The sequence below is a fragment of the Boleophthalmus pectinirostris genome, unplaced genomic scaffold (assembly GCF_026225935.1).
Source record: "Boleophthalmus pectinirostris isolate CB_2022bp ecotype Guang Dong unplaced genomic scaffold, ASM2622593v1 HiC_scaffold_6, whole genome shotgun sequence".
Taxonomy (NCBI): Eukaryota; Metazoa; Chordata; class Actinopteri; order Gobiiformes; family Gobiidae; genus Boleophthalmus; species Boleophthalmus pectinirostris.
The window spans coordinates 27,654,367-27,676,192 of NW_026571447.1; the positions used below are offsets into that span (position 1 = coordinate 27,654,367).

The 21,826-nt window shown below is 38.3% G+C and overlaps 1 protein-coding gene across 4 annotated transcripts in view; it reads right to left on the minus strand.

Annotated features, from left to right (window-relative positions):
* Nucleotides 1-30: 30 nt before the first annotated feature.
* Nucleotides 31-21,826, minus strand: part of atp8b2 (ATPase phospholipid transporting 8B2) — a 37,912-nt gene continuing 16,116 nt past the window's right edge. For 3 of the 4 annotated variants that reach the window (XM_055164294.1, XM_055164296.1, XM_055164295.1), the window contains 23 exons: nt 21,650-21,720; nt 21,479-21,558; nt 19,526-19,684; nt 18,315-18,403; nt 17,754-17,950; nt 17,288-17,408; nt 16,681-16,768; nt 16,479-16,513; nt 16,179-16,338; nt 15,604-15,792; nt 15,113-15,228; nt 14,369-14,533; nt 12,828-12,939; nt 12,322-12,427; nt 11,367-11,595; nt 9,790-9,973; nt 8,041-8,264; nt 7,878-7,961; nt 6,385-6,630; nt 4,429-4,567; nt 3,464-3,594; nt 2,240-2,815; nt 31-1,492 (listed from right to left, as the gene is read on the minus strand). In XM_055164294.1, coding sequence (XP_055020269.1) covers nt 1,439-1,492; nt 2,240-2,815; nt 3,464-3,594; nt 4,429-4,567; nt 6,385-6,630; nt 7,878-7,961; nt 8,041-8,264; nt 9,790-9,973; nt 11,367-11,595; nt 12,322-12,427; nt 12,828-12,939; nt 14,369-14,533; nt 15,113-15,228; nt 15,604-15,792; nt 16,179-16,338; nt 16,479-16,513; nt 16,681-16,768; nt 17,288-17,408; nt 17,754-17,950; nt 18,315-18,403; nt 19,526-19,684; nt 21,479-21,558; nt 21,650-21,720 — 3,555 coding nt within the window. In that variant the 3' untranslated portion in view covers nt 31-1,438. Of the gene's footprint in view, nt 1,493-2,239; nt 2,816-3,463; nt 3,595-4,428; nt 4,568-6,384; nt 6,631-7,877; nt 7,962-8,040; nt 8,265-9,789; nt 9,974-11,366; nt 11,596-12,321; nt 12,428-12,827; nt 12,940-14,368; nt 14,534-15,112; nt 15,229-15,603; nt 15,793-16,178; nt 16,339-16,478; nt 16,514-16,680; nt 16,769-17,287; nt 17,409-17,753; nt 17,951-18,314; nt 18,404-19,525; nt 19,685-19,759; nt 19,801-21,478; nt 21,559-21,649; nt 21,721-21,826 lie in introns of those variants that run through there. The other variant, XM_055164297.1, reaches the window with a different exon arrangement.

Here is a 21,826-nt window from a genome sequence, read left to right on the forward strand (position 1 = left end):
AACAAATTCAAACAAACCAAAGTGAGCATCCAAGTAAAATTTAATGACATATATAAATTACAAATAAATTATGAATGCCTACATTTTACCAGAACTATTGTCAGACTATATGTAGGCCTAAAATAATACATAAATCACGCTTAAGGTGCATGTGGTTGAGCCGTAATAAACACACCAATATGATGTAAGTGGCAAAGGAAAATAAAGTCTAATCTGTAAATTAATGTTCTGTTCTCACTGAGAACTGTAGTCGACATAAACAGGCTCAGAAGTAGGCTATATGATTTACATGGTTTAGTATTTGCTCTACAACTCTTAAAGGGCCCATATTACACTGTTTTCTGATCTGTTACGATGTTGTTTCCTCATCACAAACACACTTGGACTTGTGTTTTGTTTCATTCACACATGTTTAACACACAAATCCTGCATATTTAGGCGAGATCTTCTCTCATGGAAAACATTCTGCTCCACTGTGTTGCGGTAATACTAGGGATGTAACGAAATCCAAATCTCACAGTACAATATTATCACGATATGCATCTCACGGTACGATATTTATTGTGATATTTTGAAGAGGCTAATATAATTGTAGATAAAACACTTTTTTGCTTTTAAAATACCTTGACAAAATTTTGATGTGAATTATTTCCGTCATAATCCCAAGAGTTCAAGTAAAAACATATGTCTTCATGTTGTCTGCACTGAAATGAATCATGGGATATGTAGTTCCCTATGTTTATAAACTGTTGCTACTATAAAAACATGCATTTAAGCAAAGGAACTTATAATTCAATATATTGTAACAGCCCACGATATTATTGTGAGACTTTTGACGATACAATATCACAATATTTCGGTTATTGTTACATCCCAGGTAATACAGAAAGTCCTCCACTGTGTTTTTAAACTCCATACACCTTCCATACAGAATGATTTGGATGATTTTAGAACTGGGATTGGCAATCTCTAAACTGAACAAAATGTAAATTGTATCTTGAAATCTGTCACTTCATGACATCACAACGTGGAACAGAGCATTTTGAGCTTTAAAGATGTAGACAAACCACAAATAAAGGATTACTCAGACATGTGTGGTCACAAATCTGGGTGTGATTTTGATAAGGTCACATCATTTAAACATGGCTTAAAGCTCACGTGAATTCATTTTGCATAATATAGGACCTTTAAACTCTAATACTATTTTATATCTCAAAGGCAACATTAAAAGTATATGGTTTTCAAAAGCATCTTGAATAGTGAATTCTCTTCTTTTGTTTCTTTTCATTTGTAAAACCCATGAAAATAACACAGTCCATTACAGCTGTCATTTATCCATCCATAAATACTGTAAGCTTAGGTTCTGTGCGCTCATAATCGCAAAATCAATGTTTCACAATTTCCCTTTGGTTTATTGAGCTGGAAAATCATGTTATACCTAACTGGCTGAATTGCTGCAAGGTGCTGAGTTCCTCCATCCAAACAGGGCTTCCTAAAGAGAAAGACACAAGCACAGAGCGACAATGTAACATGAGTAAGAATAAGGGGCATAATAAAGTACCATATACACTACCGGTCACAGGTTTTAGAACACCACACTTTTTCCACTTTTTTACTGTTTACTGTTGACCAAAACGTTTTCTAAACTTTTGATTCATGAAAGTGGCAGATTTGATAGATATAACAGCTGAACACACTTGTGGCTCGTTCTTTTTACAATAGAAATCAATATTTATTATTAATCAAATAAATATCTGTTTTTTTAACCTCTGGCTGTTCAGTACTTACGTTTGTACCATTTCAAGCTCTTCATTGGACTTGCATAACTTCAATTGCAATAAATAAGTGGAAACATTAGTGTGTTCTTTCTAAAACTTTTGACCGGTAGTGCAGCTATTTTTTTCTTCAAGAGTGGGTATTATGCAAAATCCTCTTTTTGGAGCCTTGTACCTTTTTATAACCTTGTTCTTTCATTAAAAACATTAAGTGGTTTTAGTCAGTTATGCATGTTTGAGTAATCTTGCGATCATTGGCACACTGAAGGGGAAGTGTAAGGGAAGAGGGTTCTTAAAGGATCAAAACAAAATATGAATCTAATTACACATTTTAATGTGTTGTTTTTGACAAGTTCAGCATTTTTAAAACAATAAAAGATAACATGGTGATCTAAAAATGTTATGTGTTATCAATTAATACCCTATAGAAATGTAATACTCGCTCTTTAAGTTTGAGAGGTCACCTGCACTGCTCCCAGACTGAGGGTCCAGCCTGTGGGGGGATCTGATTGGCTCCTCTCCGTGGCTGAGGACGGGGCTGTGCTATGCTGGGGTTGAGCCGGGCCCTGGGATGCACCTGGGGCTCCATTGGTTTCAGCGGAGAAAGATGCTGTCACACTTGGAACTGTAGTCGTGTCTGATTCTTCCTCTATGGGCGTGTCCTGTGACCCGCCCATCATGGAGGACGAGTTGGAAAGGGCCGGGACAGAGGCAGAGATGGAGCTGGGGGCGGGGCTACAGTCTCCGGAGGTGCAGGTGGGCGTTTGCGGGTGCTTCTTACGGCGCAGTGTGTCGATCCAACTGGAGCTGTGCTTAGAGCCGAACGAGCCCAGTACCAGAGACGAGAGGCGCATGTTCTTCCCTGAGGTGATGAGCTCCCCAAAGCCCTCCTGATGAGCAAAGGCATAACCCGACCTCCGAGAGCCACTACGGGCCCCGAGACGCCCCTCTGACATGGTACTGGCCCCTCTCCAGTGACCACCCGCACAGCGACCAGCCAGCTTCCTCTTCTTCAGACGGACCAACTGTGTGTGACGCACCTGAAACAAAGTAATTCACCAATTCAGAAACAATAAAAGTACATAGGTCAGTTTGGTTAGGAGCTGCAACTCTAGTTGACTTGTCAGCAAGTCTTTTTTAACCAGATACAGGGAAAATGTATTGACTTTTAGATAGAGACTATTAACAAATCAAATTGTCCATTCGATTTTGCAGTTTAGATTAAATAAGTAATCCAGAAAATAATATTTTATTAGCGGACTTGTCAAGTGTTGCGCTTAATCATTTCAACCATAAATGGGATTTTAGTTTCCTGACCAGCAAGTCCCTCCTTCTGTTTTGTTCTTAGTATTGTAAAATTTTGGTGGTCATCCAGTCACTTGATTTTCTCACCAAATGTTGCAGGGATCCCTGCCAGATTATCAAAATGTCTATACATGTTATTTTTTTTTATATAAAAAATATAATTATTACAATAATTAGGTCTCATAGACTAATTTGAAATGTCACATTCTCTGCATTTCTAACATCTGGGACAAGGTTGCTGAACCCTTAAATACGTGGACTAAAAATGTCATTCGAACACAGTCACTGGGTCAATATTGACAGTGTGTTCAGAGTGCATTTGGTGATAAACAGTAAGAATCCAGATAAGTTACATATTAGCCAGATTCAGTGAGCATCTTTACCGTGTCTGAGAGCTGAGGCCTGAGATCCAACTTGAGGAAGCGGAAAGTCAAAACTGGAACTATGCAGATTGCAGTGGCCAGTGCAATAGTTAACCACACGACTGGCTGCAACAGCGTGCTCTGCGCACTACCTGTAATCAAAAACACACAGACGTAAATGTTTGGAACTATGTCAGTATAAAGCAACTTTCAACATCTGTCCTTATGATGTAATAAGTCTTAGTCTGTCACATAACAGGTGTGTGATATACTGCTACAGAATACTGAAGACTACTTTATGTCATTGACACAATAATTATAAAGCAGAATATTCTAAATTTTGAAAAGAGTTTACTGGGATTATTGTAAAATATATATATATATAATAAATAAATAAATAAATAAATTTAATGAAGTAGTTAGAGTTTGAATCACGAGTTTCTTCTTTGATCATCTATAACTTACATATTATTGTACTACAAAAAAAGGAACACATACAGTATTTCCCCACTTGTGCAAAAAAGGGATATACAATAAATAATGAAGCAATATAGTAATACAATCAAAACTACTCTTTAAAGTTCAAAATTCAAAAAGTTTATTGACAATTCTTCATATGAAAAACATATAAACAATCGGAATTTTGTTTCTCACTCCCATGTATATAAATAAATAATACAATGTAAATAGTGCAAAGTGCAAAAGGCATATAGTGCCAGGCACAAGACAAGGTAGTTGGGGGTGGGGTTTGAGTTCAAGTGTTCTCTTAAATTAGCTGAAACTATTTATAAAAAAGCACTTAAGGTATTAGACAAAAAGCCCACTAATTATCACAACTGCAGAATACTTGACAAAAACAAATTACTTAATTGGGACGACACATTAAAATATGCAGATTTATTTTTAGTATACAAGGTTTTTAACAATCTCACCAGTAAAATTAAAACTAAACAGTGCAGTATTTCTTTTCGTGACAGGGAACTGACCTACAAAGTGGAACTGATTGGGAAAGATCCTGAAGAGTGTCTGGCTGTGCAGGGCGAGCATGATGCTGAAATAGAGGCCTAAGGAGCCCCAGATAAACACATGGTTTATAATGGTCCAGTAACCGGTGTCAAGAGCAATCTGTATGAAGACACAAGAAAACAGGAGGATAACTGCCCAAATGTTCATTTAGTTCACATATTTTAATTTAGTTTTAGACTGTATTCACACATATATATACTGCATCAAAATTGAGATTAAACCAAGTAAATCTGGACTATTCTAGGACTATAACAGGACTAAACCATGTCTAAATCAAGACAAAACCAGCAGCAAATTAGAACCAAACCAGGTTCAGGTCAGGTTTTGGTTTCATCTGTCATGCAAATTTTGTTGACTGAATCGAAAGTATTTCTATGTCAACTAATTCTTGTTTTGTGTCATCATATTGCACTGCTTCATGAACCTTCTCATAATGTACAAAGCATCACGAGGCTGATTTTGGTTTCAGTCTGTTATGGAGCTCATTGATGAATAAAAAATAATATTTCAAATTTAAACTTTTCACTTGATGCTTAATAATAATACATAAATAATGACTAATAACTGTTTAGTTTTTATTAGTAAACAAAAATAGGCAGACATTTAGGCTGAGTTCACACAATAACAAAATTGTGACTGACTTGGGCTAAACTTGAACTAAACTTGAACTAAACTTGAACTAACCCTGGACTAAACCAAAACAAAACCAGGACTATATCAGGACTAAACCATGAAGTGTAAAGCAACCTACCCATAGATTCCGTCTTCATTAATTCATTACTTTATGTATTTTCCATTAATGAAGCTATGGTGATATACATTAGTTGTAACTAAGATGCCACATAGAGTGTCCCTGCAGATTTGTTCCAGTTTTATACAAGAAACGTTGCAGGTGTCCCTATTTTTGACCAATCTGATACCTGCCAACAGTAAAAAGGGGGATATCATGTCCTCTGTTTACCCAAAACACTGAAAAAACATGTACTCACTTAATATACTGACTCATAAGTAAGTCGTGGATAACTCATGAATCGAGTGCATAACAACTTCTTTAATTACATACAGTTTTTTTTTTATTACCAACCGTCCCAAAGAGAGGGTGTCCCAGTTTTTGAAATTCTGGTCACCCTAACATAGACATGAAAAACATAGAAATCGAATATCAATAAGTTTGAACCTTAATGGGACTTGCCACTAACCTGATTTATCAGTCGGTTTCACTTTGTGGAAACTGTTTGACCTCGCAGCATTAGGATTCGTTTGCTCTACGGTGGGGAGTACTTTTTAAAATTTAACCAATCGCTGCTGTTTGGTTGTAACATATGTAATGCACCACTAATGGGGCTAACTGGTATATTAAGCTTCTCCCAAATCCCGTAGGAAGAAGGGCAATAACGTATTTCCCTTTGATAAAATTCACCAAACATTCTCTTTGTTCTGGCTCTTTGTTGTTTAAATCCTTGATCTTGGGAATCGTTGCCAACACAGAATGTATGGCTCTTCGCTGATGGCCTGGTGTCTGAACTCGCACTTCCAGCGTTCTTGCAAACTGATTCCTGGTGCCTAGTTGCTGGAGAAAAGTGACCTGGCTAACTTACCACAGAGAGTGAACAGTAGTGGTCCACACTACATCTCTGCTTTCCCCTGAGACACTGCTCTATCTCTATGCCCAAAAACCCAAACTCTGCACTATTTAAGAGCCCCAACTCCAAGTAAAAAGCGAGTGAATAAACAAATAGGTGTGAGGGAGCACCTTATTTGGATATGCACTCAATGTCACAAGCACATAAATGTTCAAAGTCATTTAATTTTCCAAATCAGAATCCTGCGTCCTACGTCCTACATTAGTTGACAAAAACAGGACTTGTGCGTGACTCTGCTGATGTAGAGGTAAAAAGTGAACAGCTGGCTCTTACCTGAACACTGACCACCATGACCAAGGCTGTTGCCGTGGTGACAGCAAATGTTTGGTAGTCAGCGAGAGGCTCCCCGGAGCTTTGGGTGGCATCAGATAACACGGCATAAGGGACAAAAAACAGGACCACTGATGTGTAGATGCCCTGTGCAATGCAGATGAAGAACTCCTTTTTGTTGAATAGAAGATTTAGCTGACCAGGTTCATACAGTTTAGGGTACTCCAGGCTCCTGTCATCCGGGACGTCCTGAGAGAAAGGTCAAAGTATTATCAACATGGGGACTTGTACAATAGAGGTGAAACTGAACTTAATTTTGGGGATTCCCTTTTGAGGAAAACGTGTTTGAGCATTGAGCTGCATTTAACTAAGCACTGAATTAGATAAATATTATATCAACATCAGCACACAGTGGCCAGATAATTTGTATCTTCAAATCCTCAGCCATATTAGGTTAAGTCATTGTAATTTGTAGTAAAGCGCAAACAAGGATAACTCTTACTAAAACATATTTCCTCCATAGTTAATCATAGGTCAATTTATTTTTTTCAAAACTCCCTTTCAAAAAGTATTCTAATATCAAGATGTCTAGCAGGTGGAAGTTTTTGTTTTTGCTTAACCCTGATCTCTGATGTTCTTTTTCCTTATACAGTTTATATCTTAATGTGAAAACTGGTCCCTGAACACCACAATCAAATTTGTATCAACACTGTAAAATATTGAGCAAATATAAATCTTTAAATTGAGAAAACTTAATGATTTATTCAGACATTATTCTGGTCTATAAAACCCCCCGTGATCTTGCTCCACCCCCATTAAAAGAGCTCATACAGTTGAATTTAAATACAAGCACTCAAGCATAGAGCAGAGGAGACTGTAAAATCCCATTAAGACTTCATTTGGACAGTCGGCCCTTTCAGTTCACGCCACAAACTCCTGGAATCTGGTCCCCACACCAAATAAGGAACATGACCTCTAACCATAGTTTTAGTAGATCTATCAAACAGTGGCTCCTGGACAATCAGACGTGAACATAACTAAGCTGTATGTGTTTTAACATCACATAGCAAACGTCTCTGTCTTGTTGCGTGTTTGTGATTTGTGTCTATAATCTGTGTGTACTGTGTGTACTTTTAACATCTTCTAATTTTACTAATTTGACAACAGTTAATATTCACTGATCTTAATGTCTTGGTTATGTGTGATGGATTAAATGTTATTGTGCTCATGTCCTGTTTTTTATCTTGCCATTAACCTGCCAATGGGACTACGGATGAAAATTAACCTGCACGGAAAACTCTGGCACATTTACATGCTGTACTAACATACGTTGATCAATGTCCACTGTCCCACATTTAATAAATAAACATAAACAAACAAAAAGAAAATCTCTCACTTACTTATACATACAATTACACCTACATTAGTAAAACATAATTGAAAGCAACCGTGGTCATGTGGGCAGTGATTTGCATAGATTTGCCAAGCAGACTGACCTGATCAAATATTCCCATTGCCAGCACTGGGAGTGAAGTGTACACAATGTTGTAGAGTGTTATGAAGTACTGATCATAAACTGTCTAGAGGAAAAAGAGACACTTAAATTACACAATATACTAAAACAGCTATTAAGTTGCTTGGATGGTACTGAACTCTGACCTGAGCCGAGAATCCACAGAAGAATCCAAACCAGAAGTGCACCATGGTGAAGGCAAAGTTCTTATAGAAAAAATAGCAGAGAAAACGGCACATTCGCAGATAGGACCAGCGGCCGTGCACCAGCAACAGCCTCTGGAGGAATCTGAACTGAGAGAAAGAGTAGTCACTGGCCAAAACTGCCTGGTTTCCCTCCTGTCCTGAGATTCCAACGCCAATATGAGCACCTGCAAAAAGAGACACAGAAAAGGTAAGGATTAAGAACTGCACAATAAATATCCAGTCCAGGTTAAAGACTCACTGCACTATGTATTGTGTCTGATGTTTAGAATTAGACACATTATATAGCACAGTGATAATGATTTTGTGTGTTTTTAATATATTCTCCTACATGTTAAGCACCTTGGTCTTGGTGTTGTACTATAAATAAACATGAATTAATAATAATTGAATTGCAAATGCAGCCATTATTTAGCAAATGGGCATTACATTTATGACAGAACATAAATATATAATGTGTACTTTTTTTTTTTTTTTTTTTAAATCTTGTCTATTGTGATTTTCAAACTGCAAAGTTGTGAGGGAAAGCTTGTCTTTATTATGCATGAGTTTTTTTTAAGGGAAATTTGTATTTTGTAATGGGACTTATTTATTTATTTATTTTTAAATATGGACATTAACAATACACAACATGAATAAACAGTTCTGAAACTGAGCCAGAATTATGTCAGCAATATACATCTTTGTAGCTGAAGTCATCAACATGACCTGGGGGTGTGACTCTAACTGTAAGCACTGCTCTCTCTGAAACTCTGTTAATCAAGTTAGACTTTAAACAGAGCTTTGTTTGAACACAATATGACCATAAAATGCTATTTAACTGGAGCTACAACAGGTGAGCTGATTTGTGCTGTTAAACAAGGCAACCAAATGAAATTACGATGACAGTAGCTTGGTTAGGACTAATCTTTGACTTGAGAGAGAGAACCCTGAGTAGGGTGTCCGCAAAGCGGGATTGGGTGACGGCTGTGTTTAGCCCCGTGGCCTTTCGCCTGCTGTCACCTGACGGTCTACGTGGGCGCACCTCCGGGCCCATCGAGGCACTCAGTCCTGGTTCAGTTCTGGTTTGGTTCTGGCTTAGTCCTGTTTTAGTCATGTTTCAGTCCTGTTTTAGTCCAGTCCTGGTTTAATCCTCCTGGTTCAGTCCTGGTTCAGTCCTGGTTCAGTCCTGGGATCAGTCCTGGGATCAGTCCTGATTCAGTCCTCAACCCTCATGTCTCAGTTCACTATAGGAGAGTTCCGGTTTATCTCTGTTTTAGTCCTGTTTTAGTCTTGTTTTAGTCCAGTCCTGGTTTAGTCCTTGACATTTAAGTTGTAGACTATTTTATATTTGTTATTTTCTGCAGTACTGTCCTATAGTGACCTGAGAGATGAGGGTCCAGGACGGAACCAGGACTGATCCCAGGACTGATCCCAGGAATGAGCCAGGACTGGTTATAAGCTATGATAATGAGCCTATGCAGGTTGTTTTCACCGTTGCCAATAGCTCTGGTTTGACACTTAGGTTGTAGACTATTTTATATTTGTTATTTTTTTATATTAATTTTATATTGGGAGAAGTGGGTGGATGGCGTACCCCTGCGTACCACGTCCACTACACTCTTGATGGTGACTGCTGAACACCCCCTAAGTAATGTCATTGCAAAGTATCAGTTGTCTATAGCCGTTACCATCTCCTCCATCCACACTCACTCTTGATCATGCTGATATCGTTTGCTCCATCTCCCACTGCCAGAGTCACCGCCCTCTTGTGCTTCTTGATGAGCTCCACCACTTGAGCTTTCTGCAGCGGTGTCACTCTGCAGCAGATCACAGCTTTACATGCACACGCACAAGACACAAACTCGTTCTCCATGTCAGCCTCTAACGCATGGGCCTGTAGGAAAAACAAGACACAGAGCATTTTTAAATGAGGGGAAGTTTACTACATAATAAGGAAAACTCTATTTTGAATAAAGACACATTTGGAACATGCTACTTCCTTATTTCTCACTCATTTGTCATTCTTGTTTTGGTCAGAAAAGTTCACATGTTATTACAATTACTATGAGAAGAACCATTATAATTTTACAGCTCTTTATTTATTGACACTATTCTTTAACAACTTTTACTTTCATTTTTCATTCAAATTGTCTAAAAGATTACCATTCCTCTAGTACATGACCAGCTTTCTTAGTGATGAAGGAAAGCTTTTTTATTTTTTTTTTAATGTCATTATCTGTCATTATTTTTCTATTCTATTATATTATGACCTGAATAATCACAATTATTGATTAACGTAATCATCTTGACATCCCAAGTTCTGGTTTGATCCTAGTTTAATCCTGTTTAGACATGGTTTGGTCCTGTGTCCACAGTCACCTCTTTCTCTCTAAAACCTTCAAATCAAGCAAGAAATCTAGGGTTAATAATGGACACAGACTTGAACTTTAACAGCCACATCAAATCAATAACATCTGCAGCCATTTACCATCTAAAAAACATAGCAAAAATCCAAAGTATAGTGTCTAAATCAGACTTGGAGAGATTTATCCATGCGTTTGTCTCCAGTAGGTTAGACTACTGTAAGGGCCTGCTCACTGGCTTCTTCAAACGAGCTGTAAGAGCTGCAGTATATCCAGAATACTGCAGCTTGGGTCCTGACTCGAAGTAGGAAGTACGAGCACATAAATCACTGCACTGGCTCCTGTGGGTCAGAGACTTTAAAGCAGCTCTGCTTGTGTACAAGACTCTCCATTGCCGGGCACCAAAGTACACCTGTGACATGTTAGTGTCAAATGAACCATCTCGCACTCTGAGGAGCTCAGGGACCGGCCTCCTGCTGGTGCCCAGAGTCAGGACTAAACACAGGGAGTCCACATTTCAGATTCATGCAGTTAAAACCTGGAACAGTCTTCCTGAACATGTGAAACAGGCTTCTAGTTTGATGCTGTTAAAATCCAGGCTCAAAATGTTTCTGTTTAGCTGCATATGACTGAAAGGTTTTCCTTCTGCACTCTTCTCTCTAATTTATGTAATTAATGTCTCTCTCTCTTTTTAATTTTATGATGATTATTTATATCTTGATTTGTTTTTATTGTGGCTGTAATGTATTTCTTATTCTATAAAGCACTTGGAATTACTTTGTGTACGAATTGTGCTATACAAATAAACTTGCCTTGCCTGTTAAAGTCCTGGTTTAGACTTGGTTTAGTCCTGGTGTAGTCAATTCCAGTTTAGCAGTGTGATGTGTGATAATGTGTGAAGTGTGAATTTGATGCAGTTCATACCAGACTGTGGCCATTGATCACAAGCCCAAACTCTCCTGAGATGTTGTCCAAGAGGTTGAGCGGAGGAGTTGGAGACACTGGAGAGTTTGGTGGTTGTTCGTCTTTCTCTGCTTCTGTGACCTCTCTGTGAGTTTCTCTCAAGTCTGGGGTCAAAAAACAGGCCTCTGCAAACACATCCTTCCCTTCTTCTCTATTCTGGGACAACTCCACCATCCTCTGTCTCGCAGCTCTGAACAGAGAGACAAAGGAAAGATTTAACACAAGCGCAGTAGTTTTTGGGTCCATAGGATGACTATATGAGTATTGGGGATGTGATATATTGGCAAAAAATATGAATACTCAATCAAAAAACATTTGGTATTGAGATTAATATCTGTGACATAATTATCTTTTTTCACTAGTAACTATCTGGAATCTGACATAGTTATCTTTTTTACAACTAACTATCTGGAATCTGGAAACTTATACTGTCTGGAATCTGGGATACTAACTATCTGGAACCAGTACATATAGAAAAAAAGGACCAGTACATAAAGAAAAAAAGAAACCCCTCTGCAACATCAGCACATACAACAAAAACACAGTACAGACACTTTGTTATTGTCTCATAATCTCTCATGGAACCTTAAATGAACCATAAACAGGCAAAAATATCACTTTATACCCTTGTTTACTCTTAACTAGACATTTTGCAGCCATTTTTAATAGTTTTTTTTATTGTAGGCCATGTCCTTGATATTCTAATATAGAGCTCAACAGTACTTACAGCTCATAGACTTTGGGAAAAATCCAAATATCAAGAACATTTAAAATGCTAAATTCTGCAAAATGTGGTTTATAAAGTTTCAGAAGCTGTTGAGCAACATTTTATATACATCTAGGACAACAACAGTGACATGATCAACTCTTTGATATATTTCTTTAAAGGATAAAACACATAAGAGACCCAGCATACCTGAGCTCCTGTCGCACACACTGCACCGTGTTTCCACTGATGATGAAGACCTCCGCCATGTCGTCTGTCAGCATCTTACAGGAGTATCCGATATTCACTGCAGTTTCTATGAAAACACAGTGTAGCCAATAATGTATTTAAGTAAAGAGTATCGTTACTTCAAAATAATATTACTTGAGCAGAAGTATAGCAGTGGGTCAAATGGTTCAAAAATTTAAATTAAACTCAAAACTCAAACTCAAATTACTTACTTACTAAAATGTAAGTAATTTGGGAAACTGCGACAAAGGTCTGTAATTAACTATAACTATATTGGAAGAGTAACTGTCAAGATTGTAATTTGAAGTTAATAAAATAAGACCAAACACCGATGATAGTTCTGAAGACGGCTTGATGCTAGCAACCGAAGCATGTCAACTACTGTTATGTATTTATAGTAAAAAGAAACTATTTTGGTATTTTGTAATATAAGAATGTTTTGCATCCATTCAGATCACTAAACTCACCTTGCTTGTCCCCAGTGAGGACCCAGACCTTGATATTGGCCAGAGACAGGACAGCAATGGTCTCCGGGACACCTTCCTGCAACTTGTCTTCAATCGCTGTGGCACCTAAGAGCTAAACACATACAAATCCTATTACCATTACCAATAGTAGCATAACATTTTATTAAAAGTGCACTAACTTTTCTGACAGAGGCTACACCTGCTTGTTTTCATGGAGATGACGTTGTTTAATGTTCCCCAGTAAAACCTCAATTGATAAACTTCTGTCTAAATCTATCTCCATGGAGAAAAGCAGGTTACATCATAAGGCCAGGTTACAAGTCAGATCTTTAGAGAGGCAAGGTCTATTTAGCAATAAAACATAACATAAACACTTATAATTGTGCATACTGTTTAACATTCAAGGCAAAATCCATGTAAACAAGCAGATACCCCCACATACACCAGGAAAGTAACATAGCGTGCGTTTAAGTAAAAAAGCCTGTATCAGTGTTTTACTGCTGCACTCCACATTTGCAATTTCTTCATTTAGAAACTGGAAATGAAAAATCCCTACATTTCAAATCTACATAATAGCTTAAAATATCTACAGGTTCCTATTTTGTGGTTTCAATCGTTTTTAAATTGGGGAAGACTGCTAGCAAAAAGTACAAGGCAAGAACTTTCAGTTTTTCATGCAAATGAACAGGACTCCCTAATTTCTCGGCATTTCTTCTGGGGGTGGGACTTAGCGTTCCATGTCAATCAAAGCAGTTCAGTGACACTGATATTATTTCTGCAATCCATTAAATACAGTTAACTAATAACTTATACTAAAAACTTATAATAACTAAAGTATTTAAATTAAAATTAAAGTAAATTAAAGTATAATAACTTATACTTAATACTAAAAAAAGTTCTTCAGTCTAAAAATTACAGTTCATGCTCGTTTTGCCAAGACTCAGTAAGCAGACCCGTTCCAAAACCCTAAATTTAACTGCTCCTAAACCTAACCCTGATCCTCCTAACCCTAACCTTAACCTGATTGTGAAAAAATATGAACAAAAATCAACATTTGCCAGCATAAGCATAAAGGAGGGAAAACTGTGCCCTGATGTACCAACAGAAAATAAAAGAAAAACTAGATGTGTTTTGCTACAGTTTTAGGTCTAAACTCGCTTTGTCTTGTTAAGTCGATTTTTTTAGACCTGGCAGCTCAGGTGAATAGGTTTAGTCCTGGTTTAGTCCTCGTTTCGTCCTGGTTTTGCCCTGGTTTAGTCCTAGTTTCATTCTGGTTTAGTCTTAGTTTAGACCTGGTTTCGTCCTGGTTTTGTCCTGGTTTAGTCCTGGTTTCGTTCTGGTTTCATCCCGGCAGTTCAGGTGAATAGGTTTAGTCCTGGTTTAGTCCTGGTTTCGTCCTGGTTTCGTCTTGGTTTAGTCCTGATTTAGTCCTGATTTAGCCCTGGCAATTCAGGTTAAAATTGGGTTGCCATGGATGCAACAGAAGACGAAATGCTGAGCTTTTAGGGAGTCTTGAAATGAACAGATGAGTAGAGTCTGACCATCATGTCCTGTTCTATCTCCTCGTACAGCGCAGCGACTCTCTCCTCCCTGCAGTCGGTGGCTCTCTCGGCGATGCGCTGTCTCTCGGACCACGCCTCCCACTGCTCCTCAGTCAGGTCCCGATAGGCCAGAGCCAGGGTCCGCAGCCCGTCAGCCGCATACTCCTACACACAGACAAATCATACTATAACTTTGATCATTTCTTCACATTATATCTGTGCACATAAAGAACCCTAACACATTTACAAGTTTGTCATTTCATCAGAAGTCTCTTTACTTGAAAGGAAGTGGAATGAAGTATAATCCTGCCCCTGTTTTATGCATATAATATACATTTCTAATATACTTCCTGTAATGCATTATCAAGTAAAACTAATTATAAAGTCATACATATTGCCTATAATACAATTTAGTCTATTGTGTTTTAGTCAGTATTGTCCAGCCTATAGCTTGGCTCAGACAGATTTTAAAAACAGAATGTATTTATACAAAGCTGTTTCCAAGACTGTTCCACATACAGGCATATACAGGCAAACTAACTTTATCTTGTTGTTCTTAAAGTGTTTACATTAAAATCAACCACTCCTCTCAGCTGATAAGTACCCTATTTGTGTCAGAAAAATGTTGGTATGTTGCCAGACTGAGCAGGTTGAGTTGTGAAATATTGACAAAGATCATTCAGCTTTAGTACTTTAGCTGCAAACATTCAGCATTGAGAACACTAGGGGGCAGCACGCACTCACATTGAGGTGGTCTGAGGTGATGTTCATGAGGTCCTGGTTACTCGGGTGCAGTCTTTCCAGCAGCATTGTGTCTGCTCCTTTACAGTACAGACGGATCCTCCCCTCGGGGTTACGCACTGAGACAACATAGTGAAAGAAACTTTGAAACATTCTTCAGGAAGACATTTGTGGAACATTATAGCAACAACATTTCCATGGAGATAAGTGGAGGCCAAACAAGAGTAAGATTTGTGGAGATGCAAGGACGCAAGAGTTTTTAAGGTTTTCAAGTTCATTAAATACTTCCATAAAGTAAAAAGGTTATATATTTTGGCTAAATGTTACATAATGAGGCTTTCAGGTAATATTTGACAAACTTTATAAAGCAAAATCTTCTGGTCGAAATGTGATTCACAGGTCACATTTAAATTGGATAAAGCTTCCCATTGTATTGTCCACTTGTGATTATAAATAAGTGATTATATGATAAGACACTTTGCACATTGAATTACCAATGACTGACATCCTCTTGCGTATATTGTTGAAGTCCAGAATAGCGAGCAGGGCATATGTGACAGGACGTCCCATCTCTGTTGTGCTGATGGTCCCGGGGGTGCGTGACCGAAACACAAAGCCAAAGTTACGAGCTGCGGTTACGAGAGCGCCCTCATCTGGAGACTGAGCTTTGTACACCAGCTCTCCTGTTTGAAATATAACAGAGTGAATAGTGAAACAATGAAAAGGCTGTAAAAGATATTTCTGTTGTAATGGTTAGGGCAAATTTTAATCAGTTTCTTTAAAAGTTATAGTCAGTTAAAGTGTGTGGTTTGAGCAGAGTTCAGGCTATATTTTGTATTAAATCGTTTAATCAAGTAAACTAGAAACAAACAAAAAAATACAGATTTCTTGCTCAAATAGCCCAGTGCTTGTAATAGTTTACACTTTGAACTAACTTTAAAAAAATAAATATGTTCTAAAAAAGAACACAGAAGATGCAAAACATACAATCATTAACCATTAATTTCATGCTTATCGGTTTGACTTCTTCTGGTTTATCTTTATTGATACTAAATACTACGATGCATACCTTCACTTTTCTCTTCACTCATGACTGTGTGACAAAGAGAAAGGAGGCGGAAAAACTCATGAGTGCAGCAGTCGCCCACTTTGACAGACTCCAGGAGCGTGTCATCATAAAAACAGAAGTTTGGGTCCGCCAGAGAGTTGAAAGGTGTGAAATCCAGTTTCTAGATTAAACAAACACTTATATCAAAATAAGACAATATGAAATAACACTTCGGCCGACCCCGGATAAGCGGAAGAAAATGGAATAGAATGGAATGAAATAACACAAATACAAGATGATAAAGTAGATGACATTGCTTACTTTTGGTTGAGGCCCCAGTGGATCAGTAACTTCCCCTGTCCAAGAAAGTTCAAACTATTAGACTTGAGGTTACAGTAGTGTATTTTAGTAGCTTCTCATTACCTATTGTTCCACTTAAGAAAATATTTTACTAAACAATGGAATAACAGGGTCTAATGAAAGTCTAAACCAATTCTAAAGTACTGTATATGAACATGTTTACCATATGTTTGTCCATTGATAGAGCACTTATTGAAGGTCATGATGTTTTGGGTGAGAGTTCCAGTCTTGTCACTGAAGATATACTCAACCTAAACACATTTAACAAAACAATATTACAACAATAACATTTTACACAATATTAAAGGCTGAGAATCAGAAAGGCACAGGTGATATTTAAGGTGGCCTCATTAAAATGGTCCCACTTTCTCCCTTTATCCATAGTCTAGATGTAGTATTTCTGGTACTCTGGTCTTCCCCGTCAACCTAAGACACCTCACTCAAGATCTGAAGATGGGTCCCCAGGCGCTGCTCTGGGTTGGTCCCTGACAGGTTTTGAAGGATGGGTTGGATGTAGATGACACATTTCTTTATGGGGGCAATATAGAGTATGTTAACCTTGACTGAGTTAGATAAAATGAAAGCAAATATTGGTTATTTTGTCTTTTAATAATGTATGTCTAAAAATGCTTAGGAGAGCACTGAGAACTAAATTATTTAAGTAAAGTTGGTTAACATTCTGGACCTTTCTTGCCTCTCTCCTCTATAGTTACCTGAATATTACTTTTGCCCTTTCGATTCTCAGTCCTTCTATGTTACATAAGGCCCACCTGCCCGAGCTCTTCATTCAGAGTTGTGGTCCTGGCCTCTGCAGCTGAGTTACACTGTGAACAAAACATCTGTCTGTCCCAGTTTATGAAGTAGCTGTGTCCAAGTCGGATCACCTCCACACTGAGACACAAGAAAATATTTGTAAAAATGATTGTCACTCAAATGTTCGGTCAAATACAATAACTGCATAACCAAATATTAGATATGCTGTGTTGGGGTGGGCAATATGTGTTTTTAACTGATAAAATACTTGGAAAACATGGATTCCTTCTGTGAGGCACAGATCAGACTTGCCTTGGCATCACCTGCTGGTCTCCATGGAAATAGATATGTTTAATGCCTTATTATGGAGCTGTCCAGGCAAAGCAATAAAATCTCCATGGTGACAAGCAGATGATGGACCCTCCTCCAGAAAAGTTACATAGTGCCCCTGTGAGTGTAGCAGTATAGATCCACATGTCTTACCTCACATAGAGAGATATAGGCACTACAGTGTTCAGGATGATGACGTAGGACCAGAACGAGAGGAAGGCAGAGAAGATGAAGCTGTCGACAGGAGGGTCCCAGGGCAGGTAGCTCTGAAAGAGAGAGCCCACCTCTCTCTCCCACACAGCGTTACCCACGGCCAAGATCACACCCATGCACACCAGAAAGCAAAAGATCTGAAACGAAGTAACAAATCAGTGTGAATTCTAATGTCTCACATGACAGGAGTACTAAAAATACTGACAATAAAAAAACAGATACTGATTTGAGTACTGAAATGTGCATTGACTTTCTTGCTGCAGATGTCTCTTCACACATTCCTAGTTTGGACTTGGTTTGAACTTAGTTTAGTCCTGATGTAGACTTGGTTTGGCAATTTTCTAGTCCTGGTTTAGTCCTGGTTCAGTCCTGGTTTAGCCCTGGTCTAGTGCAGTCTTAATTAGCTTAATTGCAGCTTTTTCCTTCGTATGAAAATGTTGTTTCTTTGTATGAAAATGTAGATTAGCCTCAGACAAAACTACCTAAGTGGGTGGTGCTTACCCAGAGGACCAGAGTATTCATGAGGCGGTCGATGCTTGTTCGCTTGAACTTTGTGCGGCCGCTGTTCTGCATCAGCTTTGTGTCTGGTCCTGGGATACAAAACAGACAGTTATATTGAATGTCTACATACCATACATTAAATTTGTAAAAACTGAACTTGTTTTGAGTAGTTTTGGCTTCTTAATATGTATTATTAATAGATATACATTGGAGGACGTAAGTATTTGATCCCTTGCTGATTTTGTAGGTTTGCCCACTGACAAAGAAATAAACAGTTTCCCATTTTTGAGAATTTGGAGTCTGATTTATTGACTGATTCTGTGGACTGTGTATCTTTTATACAGGTGACTAGTTAAAACAGGAGTCTAAGAGCGTGGTTACAGGCGGTCCTGGCTTCAATAATCAATGAAAAATAAAGAGCCTGCTCACCAAATACAAGGAGGCTAAAGACTCAAAAAAACGATGTGTAACCTGTCCATTTAACAAACAACTGGACTGTATTTTAGGAGACAAGCTCAGCGTTTAGGCAACTTCTGTAAACACTGACACTCGTTGTGTCCTCCAATGCATGTGCAAGACACTTTTGGGGCGTTTAAAGTTCACACTGGAGATCACATACAAGTCGCATTTAATTGGAAATGTGAATGTCCTCTCAAAAAAAATCTGATTTCACAAAAAAATCCAAATTGAGCATTAAGCCCTGCAATCTGAACATAGCCTAATTCAGGTGACGAGCTGATTAGGAGTGTCTAACTGAACTGTGGGTGCCAAAACTCTTATTGGTTGGTAGGGGATGGATCAAATACTTATTTCACACAATGAAATGCAAATAAATTAATTTTTTTTTCTATAATGTCATTTTCTTTTTGATATTCTGTCTCTCAATGTTAAAATAAACCAATCATTAAAATTACAGACTGTTCATTTCTTTGTCAGTGGGCAAACCTACAAAATCAGCAAGGGATCAAATAGTTATTTCCTCCACTCCTCCAGTAGTTATTATTAAATTTTTTTCTCATATAAGAAACTTGCTAGAAAACTCCACCTAAAGTATAAGTCAAAGAACACACTAATTCTACTAGCTGGCATGAACCAATACACTGAAACCTGCAGAAATATTATCTTACGAGGTCTTGAAAGTCAAGTTTATTAAAAACAAAAGCAAGTATTACCTGCTTTTTAAAATTTCTTTACTCTTTTCTAAAACCAACCTGCAAAGATGACCAGGCCGTAGCAGAACTCAGTGTTGCGGAGCACACAGCCGCGCAGCAGCATGTTCTGATTGGTCAAAGAGTACTTCTTGTCCTTCCAGTAAAGCGTCCCACAAAAACGATCCAGCTTGTTGTTGGGGGGCTCGCACACAACTTCACCTGAAAATAAAACACAAAAAATATTTATTAAAAATGAATTATTATACTATTTGTCCATGTGCACCTGCCTCAGACCTCAATATGATCAGTCAGGTGTTTTGAAAGTGGATATGTGGAAAATGTGTCTGAGTGTGCTGCTCCGTAATGCATTTGGCTTTTGTGTGGGCAATTTTCTGCTGACATTTAGGCCTTGTCAGGGAAGGTGGGCGGGAGCTGATTGGCTGAATCTCTGTGCTGACAGATCAGGGCAAAATGTGTGAGTGTTCAATGTAGCCCGGTTCAAAAGAGGGTTGCAAATTGATCTTAGAATAAACAATAAGAAATATATCTACTGACAGCAGAGCCTGACATCAAAGCCACGTTAGCCACGAGCAGGATTTCTATTCGGGTAAGGAACACTTTGATCTGTTGGATTTTATGCATTTATGTATTTCAACTGTGGTTCTAATGTTACTATGTATATTTGTATATAGCAGTGCCCTAGTTCAGATGAAAATGTAAATAATGTTTAACAAAAATACAAGGAAAACATGTATAGTGATGAATTGTGATATAATTGAAATCTCAGCTCTTCTGTTCATACCCCATCAAAACTGGGATTAAATTGGGACTAAACCTGGGACTAAACCATGACTAAACCTGGATTTGACCATGACTAAATCTGGGACTAAATTTAGACTAAACCTAAACTAAACTATGACTAAATCTGGGATGAAATCTAGACTCAACCTGGGACAAAATCTGGGACTAAACCTGAACTAAACCATGACTAAACCTGAACTAAGACTATGACTAAACCTGAGGCTAAACCTGGGATTAAACCTGGGACTAAACCTAGACTAAAAATGGATTAGACCACGGATAAACCTAGGACTAAACCTAGAGTAAACCATGACTGAACTTGGACTTGACCATGAATAAACCTGGGACTAAACCTGAGACTAAATCTACACTAAATCTGGAGTAGACCACAAATAAACCCCAAATAAACACAAAACCTAGACTAAACCATGACTAATCCAGGAACTAAACCTGGGACTAAACCTGGGATTAAACCTGGACTTGACCATGAATAAACCGGGGACAAAATTTAGACTAAACCATGACTAATCCAGGAACTAAACCTGGGACTAAACCTGGGATTAAACCTGGACTTGACCATGAATAAACCGGGGACAAAATTTAGACTAAACCTAGACTAAACCATGAGTAAATCTGGGACTAAATCTGGACTAAACCATGACTAAACATGGGACTAAACCTGGGGCTAAACCTGGGACTAAACCATAACTACACCATGAGTAAATCTGGGACTAAACCTAGAATAAACCAAGACTAAATCTAGGATTAAATCTGGACTAAACCTAGAGCAAACCTGGGACAAAACCTGGGTCTAAATCTAGATTAAACCATGACTAAACCTGGACTAGACCATGAATAAATCTGGGACTAAACCTGGGACTAAACCATGACTAAACCTGGGACTAAACCTGGGACTAAACCATGACTAAATCCTGGACTAAATCTGAACTAACCCATGACTAAACCTGGGACTAAACCTGGGACTAAACCATGACTAAATCCTGGACTAACTCTGAACTAACCCATGACTAAACCTGGGACTAAACCTGGGACAATACCTAGACTAAATCTGAGAGTAAATCTTGGACTAAATCTGGACTAAACCTAGAGTAAACCGTGACTAAACCTGGGACTAAACCATGACTAAACCTGGACCAAACTCAGTCTAAATCGAGAGTAAACCAGGATAACCATAAACCCTGAGTATCTCACCGTTAAATGTTGCCAGGTTGTTTGTGTCTCCGAGTTCACACGTGACAGAGACGGACTGGCGCACCTTCATATTGGTCTCTCTGCAAGATAATCATACACACAGCACTTTAGCGAGGTGTCGAGTGCAGTAACGTTAGCCTGTGCACATTGTGAAGAGTGAGAGGATCTGACCCGTCCAGCTCAGCGGTCTCGATGTAACAGAGTCCGTGAGGCTCGCTGCTTGACAACAGCAGCAGGTCAGCCTGAAAATAGAGACACAACACGCTGAAAGCAAAAGCATCCTTCACTGTAACTGTGTTAGCGCTGATTAACTAGAACAGTATCTGCTCATCTGCACTGCAAATACGG